This window comes from Oculina patagonica, chromosome 9 (genome assembly GCF_052425735.1).
Source record: "Oculina patagonica isolate OP01 chromosome 9, crgOcupat, whole genome shotgun sequence".
In the NCBI taxonomy this organism is placed as follows: domain Eukaryota; kingdom Metazoa; phylum Cnidaria; class Anthozoa; order Scleractinia; family Oculinidae; genus Oculina; species Oculina patagonica.
This window is the reverse complement of record NC_135766.1, coordinates 12,130,821-12,144,659: the sequence shown is the minus strand read 5'-3', so window position 1 is coordinate 12,144,659 and position 13,839 is coordinate 12,130,821. Positions and strand designations below refer to the sequence as shown.

Genomic DNA, 13,839 nt, shown 5'->3' with positions numbered 1-13,839 from the left:
CACGTCTAAAACCTTATCATCGCCGCAATAGTATTGGTAAAATGTTGGAACAATGCACGTTTTTTTTAATCTCTTTTAGGCAGGGGTCGCACTAGGCGAGACTTTGTTTGTTGAAAAAACAACAATTCTTGGGAAACGAAAATTGCGGTTGTGTTTTTTTAAGATCTTCCAATATTTGAAAAGGGTCGCATCTGACCTGCAAAATAAAGCCCTCTGACAGATGACAAAACAAATCAGGTAGTAGGGCATCGGTATATGTACTTAGAACACAGTTGCTGAATTCCTTTGTTGCCTCATTTAGAGGTCTCGATTATCATATTGCAAAAATGGACCTTATCCCTGTTTTCCTCGCTTTGGGAGCATTTTTGAATTATCAAATGCAACTCCAACAGCAGGCTGTTGCCATATTGCTGATTGTGATGCGGTATAGGCAAGACTGTCTGCGGTTAATCCAGGCCATAAGGAGACGGAGACGTACGCTTAGGAATCGCCGCTTCCGAAATCGGCCTTGGTCTTGGACCCTTCCTCGTCCAGCAGAGTCGTGGTTTGAAATCCATTTTAATGACCGTACTATCCCAGGCGACTTCTTCAGGAGGCAGCTCCGAATGACAAGAGATACTTTTCAGGCTTTATTAAGGATTCTGGGACATCGCATCTTAAGGCAGGACACCAGATTCAGACAATGTATTAAACCTGAAAAAGTTTTGGCCATAGGGCTTTATAGGTTGGCACATGGAAATTCGTACATAAGCATAGCACCTAGTTTTAATGTGGGTAAATCGACGGTAATCGAGGCAGTACAAGACGTTGTCGGAGCGTTAAACGAGCTTAAGGATGAATACATTCGCTTTCCAGAAACGCCAGCCGAGACGGCAGCTTGTATAGAAACATTTGAAAACCTCTCACTACTACCGAACATTGTCGGGCAATTGATGGTACACACGTAAAAATTGCCGCGCCCAAAAACAGCGCAGTAGATTATTTTAGTCGTTTTCAGCAGCACGACTTTAGTATCCAAGCTGTGGCTGATGGAAGACTTCAGTTCCTAGATGTCTCTGCTGGTTACCCGGGCAGTATACACGACTCAAGAATGCTGCGCAATAGTACTCTGTATTACAGGGCTGAAGCTGGACATATTCTGACCATGCCAGTAGTAAATGTCAATGGCCACGATATTGGCCCATATTTAGTGGGTGATAGTGCCTACCCAATATCCCCATGGCTGCAAAAACCTTTTCCCGAGGCAACGAGAGACAGAAGAGAAAAAAAAGTTTAAAGTTTAACAGAGAGCTTTCGAGCGCTAGGGTAAAAATAGAATGTGCTTTTGGCTGCCTAAAATCACGCTGATTCTGCAAAAGCGCCTGGATAGTGAAATCCTATTTTCAGTTAAGATAGCTATTGCATGTGCAGTCCTACACAACTTTTGCATTAGAATGGGTGATGGCTGGGAGGATAACGGGCCAGGAGATAATGACGACCATGATGAGAATAATGACAATGCAGTCAGAGATGGCGAGGATATCCGTGATATCTTAAAGGACTTTATTTTTTAGTTTGACTGAAAAATGTCGATCACTCAGTTATTTCGTATTGTTAATGTTTTAACTGTTTCTGCCCTAGTAAAAATATGATTGAGGTCTTAAAATTATAACAAATGTGAAATATCAATAACAACAAAAAAGGAAAAGTAAAAAACACACTGGTTTTGAGTAATTTCGTTTGTTCACAACTCTAACAACTAACTTCTCCTCGCTTTCTCTGAAACTCTTTAGGCTTTCACTGAATTCTATTCGTTCTTCGTCATCATCTTCGTCTTCAGGTCCAGCTTTTTTTTTTTTGGTTTGTTTTTTCCTCTCCCTTCTCATTTCTTTTTTCTTCTCTTCGCTACTTGCAGGGCTGCTTGCCGCTGAGTTTCCTTGACTTGTTGAGGGTTGTGAATCACCACTCTCCCCTCCATTTGAGCTCGACCCGGCGAAGGAAGGAGGTTGATTTGTGCTAGCGCCAGCTTCTGATACATATTGCACGGTGACGATATCCCTGCAACCCAGAATTGTATCTATTTCGTCATAGAAGAGACTCTTCTTTATAGAGCCACCGGTTTGCTTGCGGTTCCATTCTTTTGCCGCCTTGTATTTATCAATCAAATACTTCATTTTTATCATGCACTTGTCTACATTCCTGCTAGTTTTTGCACGGGCATTTAGATCTTCGCAGATTTTTCTCCAGGCATTGCGGGACTCTTTGCTCTCAATAAACTCGTGGTTTTCAGCTGCAAAAGAAAGCTGCACCAGAAGTTTTTGCTGATCTTGCGACCACGTGTCGTAGGACTTCTTACCCGGCTGCTTTTCAGAGTCCGGGCTTGTTTCATTGCCCTCACATGAAGCTGGCGACTCAGACTGACTGCAAGTTGCTGCTTGCTGGTACTTCTCTGGCGAATAGGAATTCGGGGAATACATGGAGTAACTATACGGAAATTGTGGATAATAATCGGGCGCGTAAAAGCGGTGTCCATCCATTTTGACTGCTTTTTGCAGTATGGAAATTTAGACTGCTTCAGTCCATCATTTCAACACATGCATGGGTTTATCTGACAGATTAATGGCTAAAAAAACATAATTGTTTAATTTTCAAAAATTTAGCCTGCCTCGAGGCAGCACTTCGGTGTCTTTTGAAGTTTTTTGCGAATCGCTAAATTTTAGAAATCCGCCAATATTTGGCGAACAGGGGTCGCATTAAAATTTATAAACCAATGACAGATTCTTGACATTACATAAACATCGATTCGCCTAGTGCGACCCGGCCCTTAGAAATTCTATCTCTCGCGAAACTCATTCAGTAAGATTTTATGTACTGCCTTGCATTACATGGGTCGGTGTAACCTTGGCTCCCTGGGTGAATTGAATTGAAACCAGAGCCATTTTCCAAAGGAAAATTATACAGGGGAAATTTCGTTTACCGATAGTACTGTGACCACGGCTTATAGTTACCGTTGTTTAAGTTGCTACTAAAACCCTCAAGGCAACCCCACCCGGATGGGGAGGGGGGAATGTCATCTTATCATATACTGAGGTTAACGTCGGCTTGTATCTTTGATATTGGTTATGGTCAATTGACAGCTATAACACAAGGTATCCAGCCTCACCTGACCATAAAATTATCACGGGTTCAGGTGTACATGTGTACATGTGTTTTTTTGAAGCTGACCGCTGGCAAGGATATAGTTCCACTGAATCTCGGGCTCAAATCGTACTTGTTTTGTCCAGGGTAGTGACACGTTTTTTTACACGCAATATTTTTCGATTGGAGTTGACGATTTATTTCGGCTATGGATCTTTCTTGGGTAGTAAACGTTTAATGAGAGTATTTTCACAAAATTTTAAGAACCAGAAAAATTAGTGTAGAGCTCCGATTTTAGGCTTGGCTAAATCTATATATAATCGTTATTCGAGTGCTTTTATCATTTTGTAACACCAAAACCTGTGCTCTACCCAGAACCTTAAGAAGAAATCAGCGAGAGAAGCTAAAACGTGCGTTGCGTGCATGAGGATGAATCAAAACTGCTATTGTAAACAAAGTTGCATTTAATTATTTCCTTTACAGTTTATTGTTTCACAATCTTTGTTAAGTCATAGACCTGAAAATGGCTTTTCTTAGAATTAAGGTTGTATTTCTGCTCTTATCTTAAATGTGACCCTCCACGGGAAAACAGGGACAAAGGTGATAGCACGCTCACAACACGCTTCCACTTTAAAACAATAGATTTCGATTTTAGCACGCTTAAAGCGTGTTCTGAAACTTGCCTCATTAGTAAAGCCTTTGTTTTACAGGACACACTAAACACAATAAAGCGTGCGTAGCCGAACAAAAAAGCACACTAGGTGTGCTCGTTCGCACGCCTAGTGTGTTGTGCTCGCACAATTAGTGTGTTGTACTCGCACGCCTAGTGTGTCAAACTCAATCACATCTGGTGTGTCTTACTTTTATTAGTTGCTTAGCTGTTTAAAGAAATTATTCGATTTGCGCACTACATCGGTCACTTGCATTTCAGTTTATATATTTAAATATTTGTCATGGAAATATTCCTGTAATTTGCATAAGCAATTTTTACCTTGGTCAAATGAAGACATTCAGGTCAAGATTGGTATGTAAAAGGAATATTTCTTAAAATGGTTGGTACAAGTTAAACAAAGATGTTCATGTTTGTTTAAGAACAGTTTCGAAAGGAAAATTAGAACTCTCTATATTTTTTTCTTGCTGCCATTATCTTTAACAGCACATTTTGTCATAACGTTAACCTAAAACTACCAGATGAAATAGAGAAACTTATTGATAACATATCTATCTACTAAAAAACGGATCAACCGGCTAGAAACCGTACATGAACATTGTGGCTTAATAAATCCCTGGTAAAGAGGATTAAAATATTTTAAGCTTGGAACCGTCAGGATTGATAATAATAGTTTATAGTATTTGATTGCAGCTCACCACCACAACACAAAGCGTGTATTTAACACCTTTAGCTGTCTGAAATTGATTGATATTTTAAAATTAAAATGTTCGAAAACTGGGAATAGACCAATTAAGTTATTTCAATTTCTTGTATTGGAAGTGATTACTTCCAATACAAGGTTATTCTCTCGTTCCGAAACATGTCCTCTCGATGTCTACATCTGTTTTTGTAGATTGATATGTTTAGTTTTTGCCCTTTGGTGAGGAATGATTTTATTTATTTTGTGTAAAAATTATCTTTGGGATTGCCAATGAATAACCACAGAATCTGGATGGAAGCAATTTTGTCGACTATAAGAATTATGATTCAAGCAAGTTACATTTAATCTAACGGCCTTTTATGAATCACTGTTCTTCTTTTCCCGATAAGGCGTCCAGTGCTTTTGTTATCCAGTGCTTTTGTTGGTGTCTGAAGCTTTTTAATCTCACTTGAGTATTTCCTTGTATCTTGGAAACGACGTTTTTTCAAGTCTGTTGGTCCATTTCTTGGCAAGCAGCAGTCATGATGGCAATAGTATAGGCAGTTAAAGGGCCTACATTGCGATGGACAAGGTACTTTTATAGTGAAATGCGAAGAGTCACCAGACTTGTTTGGATTAGATAAGCCAGAAGCATGCTCTGCAAATGCTCTGCAGCACGAGTCGTCACAATTAGGGTAACAAGATCGTGAACAACCGGATTGGCAAACGGCTGCTGGTGGAGGAGGAGGAAATGGCGGAGGGTTTTGAGCAGGTTGATGCTCTCTTCTTGTGGGACTAACTGCTGGGGCATTAACACTGGAATCATCTTTTCTAAACCCAGCTCTACAGCAACTAATCGTGCAAGCAGGAAAGCATTCAGAAGCACAACCACCTGGGCAAAGGGGTGTGTCTATTGAGGGTCGAACAGCTGCCAATCGTGATGGTGTCGGTGACGTTAAAGCTCGACCACAACATCGTAAAGGACACGAAGGCCCGCAGTCGTGTTGACAAACTGATGGGCAATCTGGGTTAGTTGGGGTGGTAGGTTCCTTGGCGAAGAAATTGCTATATGACTGCTTGGCTTTATCTGGTGGTACTGGTTGCTCTGATAGCTTTTTAGAAGTAATTTCACCTCTTTGACAACAGTTTGATAAGCATTTAGGATAGCAGTAAGCTGGGCAACTGGGAGTACAAGCAGCTGGAGGCTTAGCGAAAGCTGAAGACGAAGGTGCAGTTTGCAGAGGTGGTGTTACCGGTGCGGATTTAACAATTTTGATTTGCGGCGTCGGATGGTGTTCTGTTACTGGCGGACTACTCCTTTTTGAGCAACAGAGTGGCGGACAACTTTTAGAGCAGGACGAAGCACACGATGGTTGACATTTTAAAGGAGTTCCTACTTTGATTATCGGTGTTGCCTCGGGTTTGAAATGGCAACATTTTATGGGGCAATCCTGCAGACAGGTCTTGTTACAATGATCCGGACAAAGACCGTTTGCCGTGTTATGACTCTCGGCGATACCGACGTCCTTAAAACTTAGGTTGTTTTCTTTGCCCACGCTCTTAGGTTTTGTAGGATTAACTGCTTTGAGTTTGTGGTCCCCTGCTTTAAAAGGAAATTTTGCGAGATGCTTGTTGCCATACAGATTACCATACATACTGTACATCATATTCAAAAAGTTCATCATCCCAAACCAACTCATGGCATTTCTGAAAAAATCGGCACTGTTCTTACTTTCGCCTTTTAGTTGCTGAAGACCTGTATTTTCCAGAGTTGCAGATTGAGACGAGTTACGTTCACAACAGATTGGTGGACAGTTTGGATTACACTTTGCTTTACACGCCTTGGGACAAAATTTTTCAGCCATCGTTTTCATGAAGTTCTCCTGAACCTTAGAGTCCATCATTGGAAATAGGTGCTTGTCTCCGGGAAGATAGCAACATGTTTTGGGACAAGATGGCTGGCAATTTTCCATGCAACTGAGAGGGCACTTTCCAAGACAGCACCTAACAGGGCAGGAGTCGTGACACTCTGACTTGCATTGATCTGGGCATTCTGCCTCGTCCTGTAAAAGAGGTCTTGCTGCCATTTCTGAAACTGCAAAGCCTCCAGCAGGATTTTTCAAGTTCACCGCTTCCAGAGTAGTGGCTTCTGAGTCATCCGGGCGCTGCTGAAAGTCTGGTGCAAAGTTTGCTACGTGTTCGTTCATTTTGTCTTCTGGTTTTAGGACAACTACTGTTGGGCGGGGAGTAGTAACATTTTTCTGAGGTGGTGCATTTGGTGGGACATTTATCTGCTGGAGGTTGCCATCATTGTAGTGAATCTTTAGAACTGGGTGATGCTTGCAGCAGTTTGGCGGACATCTTGCATGACATCTCGTGGCGCATTGAAGAGGACAGTTTCTGTGTGTTATTTTGTATGCTGCATAATAAAAAAGAAACATTAGAAGTCTAGTTTGTGCTAGGGGATGTAATACTATATATAGTATAAGTATCTTCTTCTACCAAAAGAAAATACAAGCATGGGCGTGCGTCCATAAAAAAAAAAAATGAAAAGAGAGTGTGGCAAACTTTTGAGTATTATGTATCTAAAAGCTAGATCTGCGAATAAAAGAACTCTGTTTTTCAAGATATCACTTATCTAGTTTTTAAATAACAATATTTTGTACTGTCGGTGCTTTACGAAGATAAAAAGACCAGTTTCAATATAGGTTATGTTTACGACACAGACAGAAATAAGCAAACTCACGAGCACATTCGTATCCGTTGAAGTAATGATGATGATCACATACGCAAAACCCTTTGATGCACTTGCCATGTTGCTTACAGCCCGGTAAGCATGTGTCAGCTGTGTGAACAGTTAAGAAAGGAACTATCACAATAACATATGTAGAAAAAGTAATTATTTACAAGGCAAAAATAGGTGATTAGAAACTTTAAAAAAGGAGAAAAACCAATCATTTTTTACTAAACTTTATTACCCAGATGATGACTTGTTAATTAATTTCTTAGTCTTGAAAATGATGGTTTTAAACACAATGCAAACATTATGGACATAATATTATTAGTCAGGACATTTTGTGCATGCGCTTTGTAGATGATTTTTGCTTCCACGGAAGTGCAACAATCTTAACAAGACATGATTAGCAACACCCTCTATCGTATCAATTAACTGTTCTTCTTGGAAGTGTAAATAGTGAGGGTCAAGATAAAAGTACGAAAGACATGATCGTAGCAGACGAAGAAAATAAAGAAAAATAAAAGCATCGCAAAAAATGTTCTAAGGTAAAAAAACCCGTAGTCATAAATGATATAGGAAGGAAAGTTTTAGGCTGAAAAATAGAAAAAAAGTGTCCGGAAAATAGCTTAAATTCGCATTTTATCGGAAAAAGGTAAAATGAAATGACGAAAAAGATGTGAGAACTTACGGCGACAGTCGAATCCATCTCCAGTGTAACCAGCTTTGCAAACACACTCTCTGTTGATACACTTAGCGTTGTAGTGACATTCTTTGCATTCACTTGGTGGGGGCTCTTCATCTAGGTAAAGGAAAAGATAAAGTTAATTTATTTAGTGTCAAATACACAGGGAAAAGGGTCGCAGAGGCTCGTGATAAAGGTGTTTTTCAATTTAACAAACTAAGAATAAATGAAATACATATTAAAAAGAGTTTTAACACAAAAATAGATATTTGATTCAAATGAGTTATACACAACACAATTTTCAGCATTGTTAAAACTGCTCTGCAATTTAATAGTAAAATTGCAGATAATGTTCTGCTGTCCTTATGAAATACCCAAATACCTCTATGATAGCTCTATGCTGACAACATGATGCTATTGTAGTTGCATTTTTTCGTTTCCATGGTTCTTTGTTTAAATTCCCATGTAGTTAGAAGACTAGATTTGTTACATCATGGTTTTGAGAATTTTTTAATATTGAAGCAATACTACTTTTAAAAATATTTAAACAGAGTCAAAGCATACTAATGTGACGCGAAAAAGGAAAGGGTGATTGAGTTAGTGTTTAGTAATTTTATTAGCTGTTAACTTACATGTTATGCCAGGAATTTAGAAATAAGTAGCCAGCTATTTAAGTTAAAGCATTTCATTAATATATATTCGGGAGAATTAAAGAGATTTTTGGCGGATAATTTTGTGTAATAAAGGAAAACTTGACAATACCCTTTATTCATTTTTTTTGGTTGAAAAAGGTGAGCAGACATTATTGCTCGCCTATTCGGTATCATTGTGATAAATGGCCTTAAAATCCTGAACACGTTGAGTATGAGATTCAAGTCAAAGTGTCCTATTAATACGATACGTTGTCTCCATCCCATGTTTTTATGTTTCATACTTTTTTAACCAACCATCATCGATATTTTCTAATAAAATAAATAGTAAAAGAATTTCAACGACAGTTCATGCATACCTGGTTCCGGACCAGACAAAGCGTTCAGTATATGGGCCAGCGGTTGGTCGTCGTTGATTATACACACTTTGTCTATACATCTGGCATGGGGAGGGCATCCTTTACATCCTTTGACTGTACATGCACAAAAGAAAACTCAATTCACGACTGCCTTTATCTTTTGAAAACAATCAAATTGTTAAGCTCTTCAAAGAGTGGGCAGAATTGGTTGATTTCTTATTGGCTCTTTCGTACATCATTAGTTTTGTTAAAGCTTGCGTTACGACATTAAAAGTGGTTAGGCAAAAAAATCTCCTTTACTAAATTTGCTTGTTAGCAAATTGCATATTACTCGCCAGGTGCAATTACTCCCCTATTTACCGAGTTTATGTACTATGCAGTTGCGTTCATGGACCATCAGCTGAAGTAAATAAGCTATACTGACCATGAAGTGCGACAGTGAGAAATATTTTTTTCTTATATTGTTGGATTTGGGCTAGCGCGAAGAACCGAAACTGTACATAAAAAAGTATATAATTTAAAGCGAAGCTACGCGCTCCTTTTTTATTTCTTATACAACGTTTTATTTTTTTTTCTGAAAACCAAATTGTTTTGCGTTCGGCGCAGTCTGGAGAGCTTAGCGGACTGCAAACTAACAAAAGTTGAACAGGTTTCTTACAACTCAAAATTAACAAGCAATGAAATACAAATATTGCACTAGTACTCCTTTCGAGCGCCACTTGTATTCTACTAAATGAAGTTAGATAAAAAAAAAAAAAACATTATAATTTACCTGCCATTGGGCCATTTTTATTTGCAATGTTGATAATCTTGTAAAAATCGTCATCAAGTGGAGGTGCCTTTCCCCCGGGGCCTGGCGGCTGAAGATGTTGTCCTGGAAAGTTAAAAGCATTTTGACCCTCCACAGGACTTTGCGGCTGCTGAGTTTCTTCTAATCCAGTCGCCCCAGTACTGGAAGCCTGTTCATTCGTTGATGCGTATCCATTGACTTCAGTTCCGGTCGCAGCTTGAATGGGGTTGCCATTGTCATCTACTGCCGATGTCTGGTACCCAGATGGGGCACTTATTGTTCCTATCCCTGTTGTAAAAGCATTGTTGTTGCCTTCTCTGGAATCTGAGCCCCCACCGATATTGATGACATTAGCATTGTCGGTTGTACCAAGGCTAGATTGACTATCTCCTCCCACGCTGTTGGCTTCCTCTGAGGGCACAGAAGGCTCTTTAAGGGCTTCCTCAATAGACGAAGCATACTGAATTCCCGGTGGCGCACCCTTATTTCCACCTTCACTGGACTGCTCGTTGGCGTACGCCACTGTCCCCTGTCCTTGTTGTTCAGCCGTTGTCTGTTGACCCTCCGTTCCAAATAGACTACCAAGGGAACTGGAGGAAGTCGTTAAACTTTGCACTTCAGAAGGCGCACCTTCGGACTCTTGTGACTCCTCGGCCTGCTGCTGCTGTTGTGGCTGATAGGCCTGTGCTTGATCCTGCTGCTGTTCCAATTGCTGTTCAAGGCCCTCTGGCTGCTGCTGTCCAAGTTCCTGTGTTTGGTCCTGTTGATAACCCCCTTGGTCAGGAGCTGTTTGATCTCCACCTTGTTCTTGAGCTCCTTCTTGTGCACCTGGCCCTTGATCTTGTCCGGCTTGTTCGCTTTGGTATTGCAGTTGTCCTCCATCGACCATTTGACTTTCTTGTCCTCCCAGATCCGCACCTTGACTTTCAGGGCTCTGACTGTCCTGTTCCTGCCCTTGTTCCTGAGGCTGCTGAGCGTACGCCTGTTGTTGCAACTGAATGGCTTGTTCCAGACTGGAAGGCTGCTGTCCACCTTCACTCTGCCCAGCTTCTTCCACATTGTTGCTTGCGAAATTAGCAACGGATGACTGGCTGGCGTCTTGTTGATACCCTGCGCTATCGTACTGTGAGAGTGCGTTCGCATCCCCAATTTGTTGCTGCTGCTGAGATGAATCCTGCTGTCTTACTTCTCCTGTTTGGTCGCTCTCAGTCGTTGGGGCATACCCTGCCGATACTGGTTCTGCTCCACCACCAGCAGTTATCGATTGGTAATCTTCAGACTGTGACTGAAGTGGAGAGAATGATTGAACTAAAGCGTATTTCTTATATAACTTTTTCTTTTTCTTCTTTGCATTTTCCTTTTGATCGAAGTCCTCAAGTTTTGCATTTTTTGTTAGTTTTGACTTTTTAGTGTGTGTAGTTCCATTTCTTCCATTGGCTCTAGATTTTATTTTCAATCCTCTTGTCCCGTCGGAGCTGTGTTTCTGAGCAGACGGTTTAGTCACTTTGTCATCAGCTTTACCAACCATGTGATATCGAACATTGCCCTTGCCGTTAGTCTTGTGTTCTTTGTCTAAAATTCGCCTTCCATTTTCTGAATGAAACGATGAATCACTTTTCTGTTTTTGCGTTAGGGCTTTTTCTCCCGCATTTTCTTGTAAAATCTTTCTACGGTTTAAATCCTTTTCTGGGACGCTCTTGCTACCATTCTTTCTTGAAAGGTGATTCTTCGCTGACAGTTTTACATGGCTTCCTCCAAGATGTGTTTCTGCTTGACAAGGAAACTTAGCCAACAGTTGTAAAACGTGTACAAGAAAAACTGGCCCAAAATATATAAAAACTTTCATATTTTGACTACATATCCTTTTTCTTGTTATGGTGAAAACACAATTCTACAATTAATAATACAAACAATTGTGTCTTCCAAGCGAAGAATATAGGTAACACGAAAACAATTCGCGTCCGGTGGTTTTTTGTTTGTTTTTCATTAATCACTTGCTAGGCTTGGCGTTCTACCTGTTAAGCAGTTAAGTACTTAGCTTCTGATTGGTCAAACGGTGATTTGGAGAGCGTAAAAACTGGTGTTCCTGTCTTGGTTTAGTGGCTACTCATCGGAAGTGTTACTCTAGGGCGCGGGTAATTTTCACGTAACTGCACTCAGTGATTATTGTCACCAAAATAATATTATATTGAATCTTAAAGCGTTTTTCGACGAAACTGACACCGATTTACTGCGTAGTATCAAATACATGTACCCGTGATTTTAAGCCGTTTATTGCGATGCAAATTTTGCCAATGACAACCTTAACAAGATTACTGTCAAATAGAGTGACAAACAAAGAGCCGCAAATTAAATTAACCATGTTAGGGAATCAATTTATATAATGATGGCTGGGCTATCATTAGATAAATAAAAAGCGTATAAGCATAATAAACGGGATTTTAAATACAATTTTAAGCGGGCGCTGTTATACATAAGCGACACAATTACTAAACAAACTTCCTATAATTGTAAGGAGTCCATCAAAATAAATCCTGTTTTTATTGGTCACTTCAACCCGACAGCCTTCGAATTTATTTAAAGGACTCGTTTGACTAATACAGATTTGTGGCTGTATAAATTGGTCCTCAGTTTACTCTGTGGGATAACAGACCAATATTTGAATATTCTTCATCGCCTCTGAAAAATGTATAAACAAAAATAAACAGTTAAGGCAGGTTTTATTGCAAAGGAAATAAGAATTCTTTGCCTAAGTAGGGGACATGGCGAGAGACCCTGGGAACGAGGTTGGGTATTTCTCTCCATTTTAAGAAAGCTTTCCTGAATTACTTATAATTATATTAATTAGCGTACTTGGCGCTAAATCGAATCGCTGAGAAACACAAATCGGATAAATGGCAGCAGAACATCTTTTATAGGTTCAAAGATAAATCAATACTTCATGAATAATCAATAATTATTGTCGATAGTTAACCAACTCAGACTGGTTGGCCTCCTGCCAGTTGGGTTTTTTAACCATGTTAAGTTCATTTACAATATTTGTTTCAGTGTTTATTAACATTGGCCCTAAACTACTTCTTTCTAATTCATTACGCCAGTTGTTTTTAACGTAACTATGTAACCTTCTCTGTCTTTGACTTTTTTTATTTGATTTGTCATGTGCAAATAAGTTTTGTTTGTTCACGTAAACAATTAGTGGATATTAATGGTAAGCCCATTGAGAATATACGTCATCTTGCCCGCTTTTTAGTCGTAACGGAAACCTTTATACCATGCATGATTCAAGTGTAATGCTAATATTATTCTTTTGTTAAAATAACAGAACATGACAGCTCCAACGAACGGTAATACAATGCACAATACAGAACAATTTTTGCCTTAAAAAGTGTACCTTTTACTGAAAAAAGATACCCCTTTCATATACCTCAAAGACGTAGCGAAAACTTAGAACAAGACCTTTTCTTGTCATTTTCATGAAGCGCTTAAGAAATTGCTACTCAGTGCGAAATAATTGTGCTGCGCCTTCATAGAACGAAAACTCTGGGGGTATGAATTTGCTTGTACGTCCGCCTGTTATTTTCTCGCAACTTTTTCATGAATATTATTAATAAGTAATCATACGATTTTTCTCGTGCAATTTGGGATAAATAAGAACTCGTAAAAAGACTACAAGCCTTTGAAAAATTGACTCGAGCTCATTTATCTCAAATTGCACTCGAAACCATGTGATTACCTATACAAATATCAGAATTTGAACTGAGTTTTGAGGTAGTCGCAGTGAAGAGAATTAAGAGGACTTCAAGCCGAAGATTTTTTCTATACATTTATTATAGTTCTAATAGGCCTTATTCGTATCTCGTATTGGACTGGAACTAGCTTGCATGGGGCTCATGCGGGCGATATCATCAGCTTCATGTCTTTGCTGGTTCCCGCTGGCCTCCATTCACGCTTTCCAGTCCATCCGACGAACTATGCGGGAATTTGTTTATCGGAGATAACGGATTTCACTTGAATGTCGAAAGTAATTAGCATTTCCTTTGGATTTCATTATTTTGCATTCACTTAGTGATTGCTTTGCAAATCTTCCGCTCATTTTTCATCCAATCAGGAGTAAAACCAAAACCAATCATGAGACGCTTACGCACGTTTTTT

The 13,839-nt window shown here is 39.6% G+C and overlaps 2 protein-coding genes across 3 annotated transcripts; both read right to left on the bottom strand.

Annotated features, from left to right (window-relative positions):
• Positions 1–1,664: 1,664 nt before the first annotated feature.
• Positions 1,665–2,798, bottom strand: LOC144664945 (uncharacterized). The gene has a single exon (XM_078526138.1). The coding sequence runs from the start codon at positions 2,514–2,516 to the stop codon at positions 1,665–1,667; it is 852 nt and encodes a 283-aa protein (XP_078382264.1). The 5' UTR covers positions 2,517–2,798.
• A 787-nt stretch (positions 2,799–3,585) lies between these two features.
• Positions 3,586–11,547, bottom strand: LOC144666027 (uncharacterized). 2 transcript variants are annotated; one of them, XM_078527378.1, is made up of 5 exons: positions 9,670–11,547; positions 8,898–9,011; positions 7,895–8,005; positions 7,216–7,314; positions 3,586–6,888 (listed from the first exon to the last, which is right to left on the bottom strand). In XM_078527378.1, the coding sequence occupies exons 1-5, from the start codon at positions 11,531–11,533 to the stop codon at positions 4,832–4,834; spliced, it is 4,245 nt and encodes a 1,414-aa protein (XP_078383504.1). In that variant the 5' UTR covers positions 11,534–11,547; the 3' UTR covers positions 3,586–4,831. The 2 variants fall into 2 exon arrangements, with proteins under 2 accessions (XP_078383504.1, XP_078383505.1); XM_078527379.1 differs by lacking the exon at positions 8,898–9,011.
• Between the last annotated feature and the right edge of the window lie 2,292 nt (positions 11,548–13,839).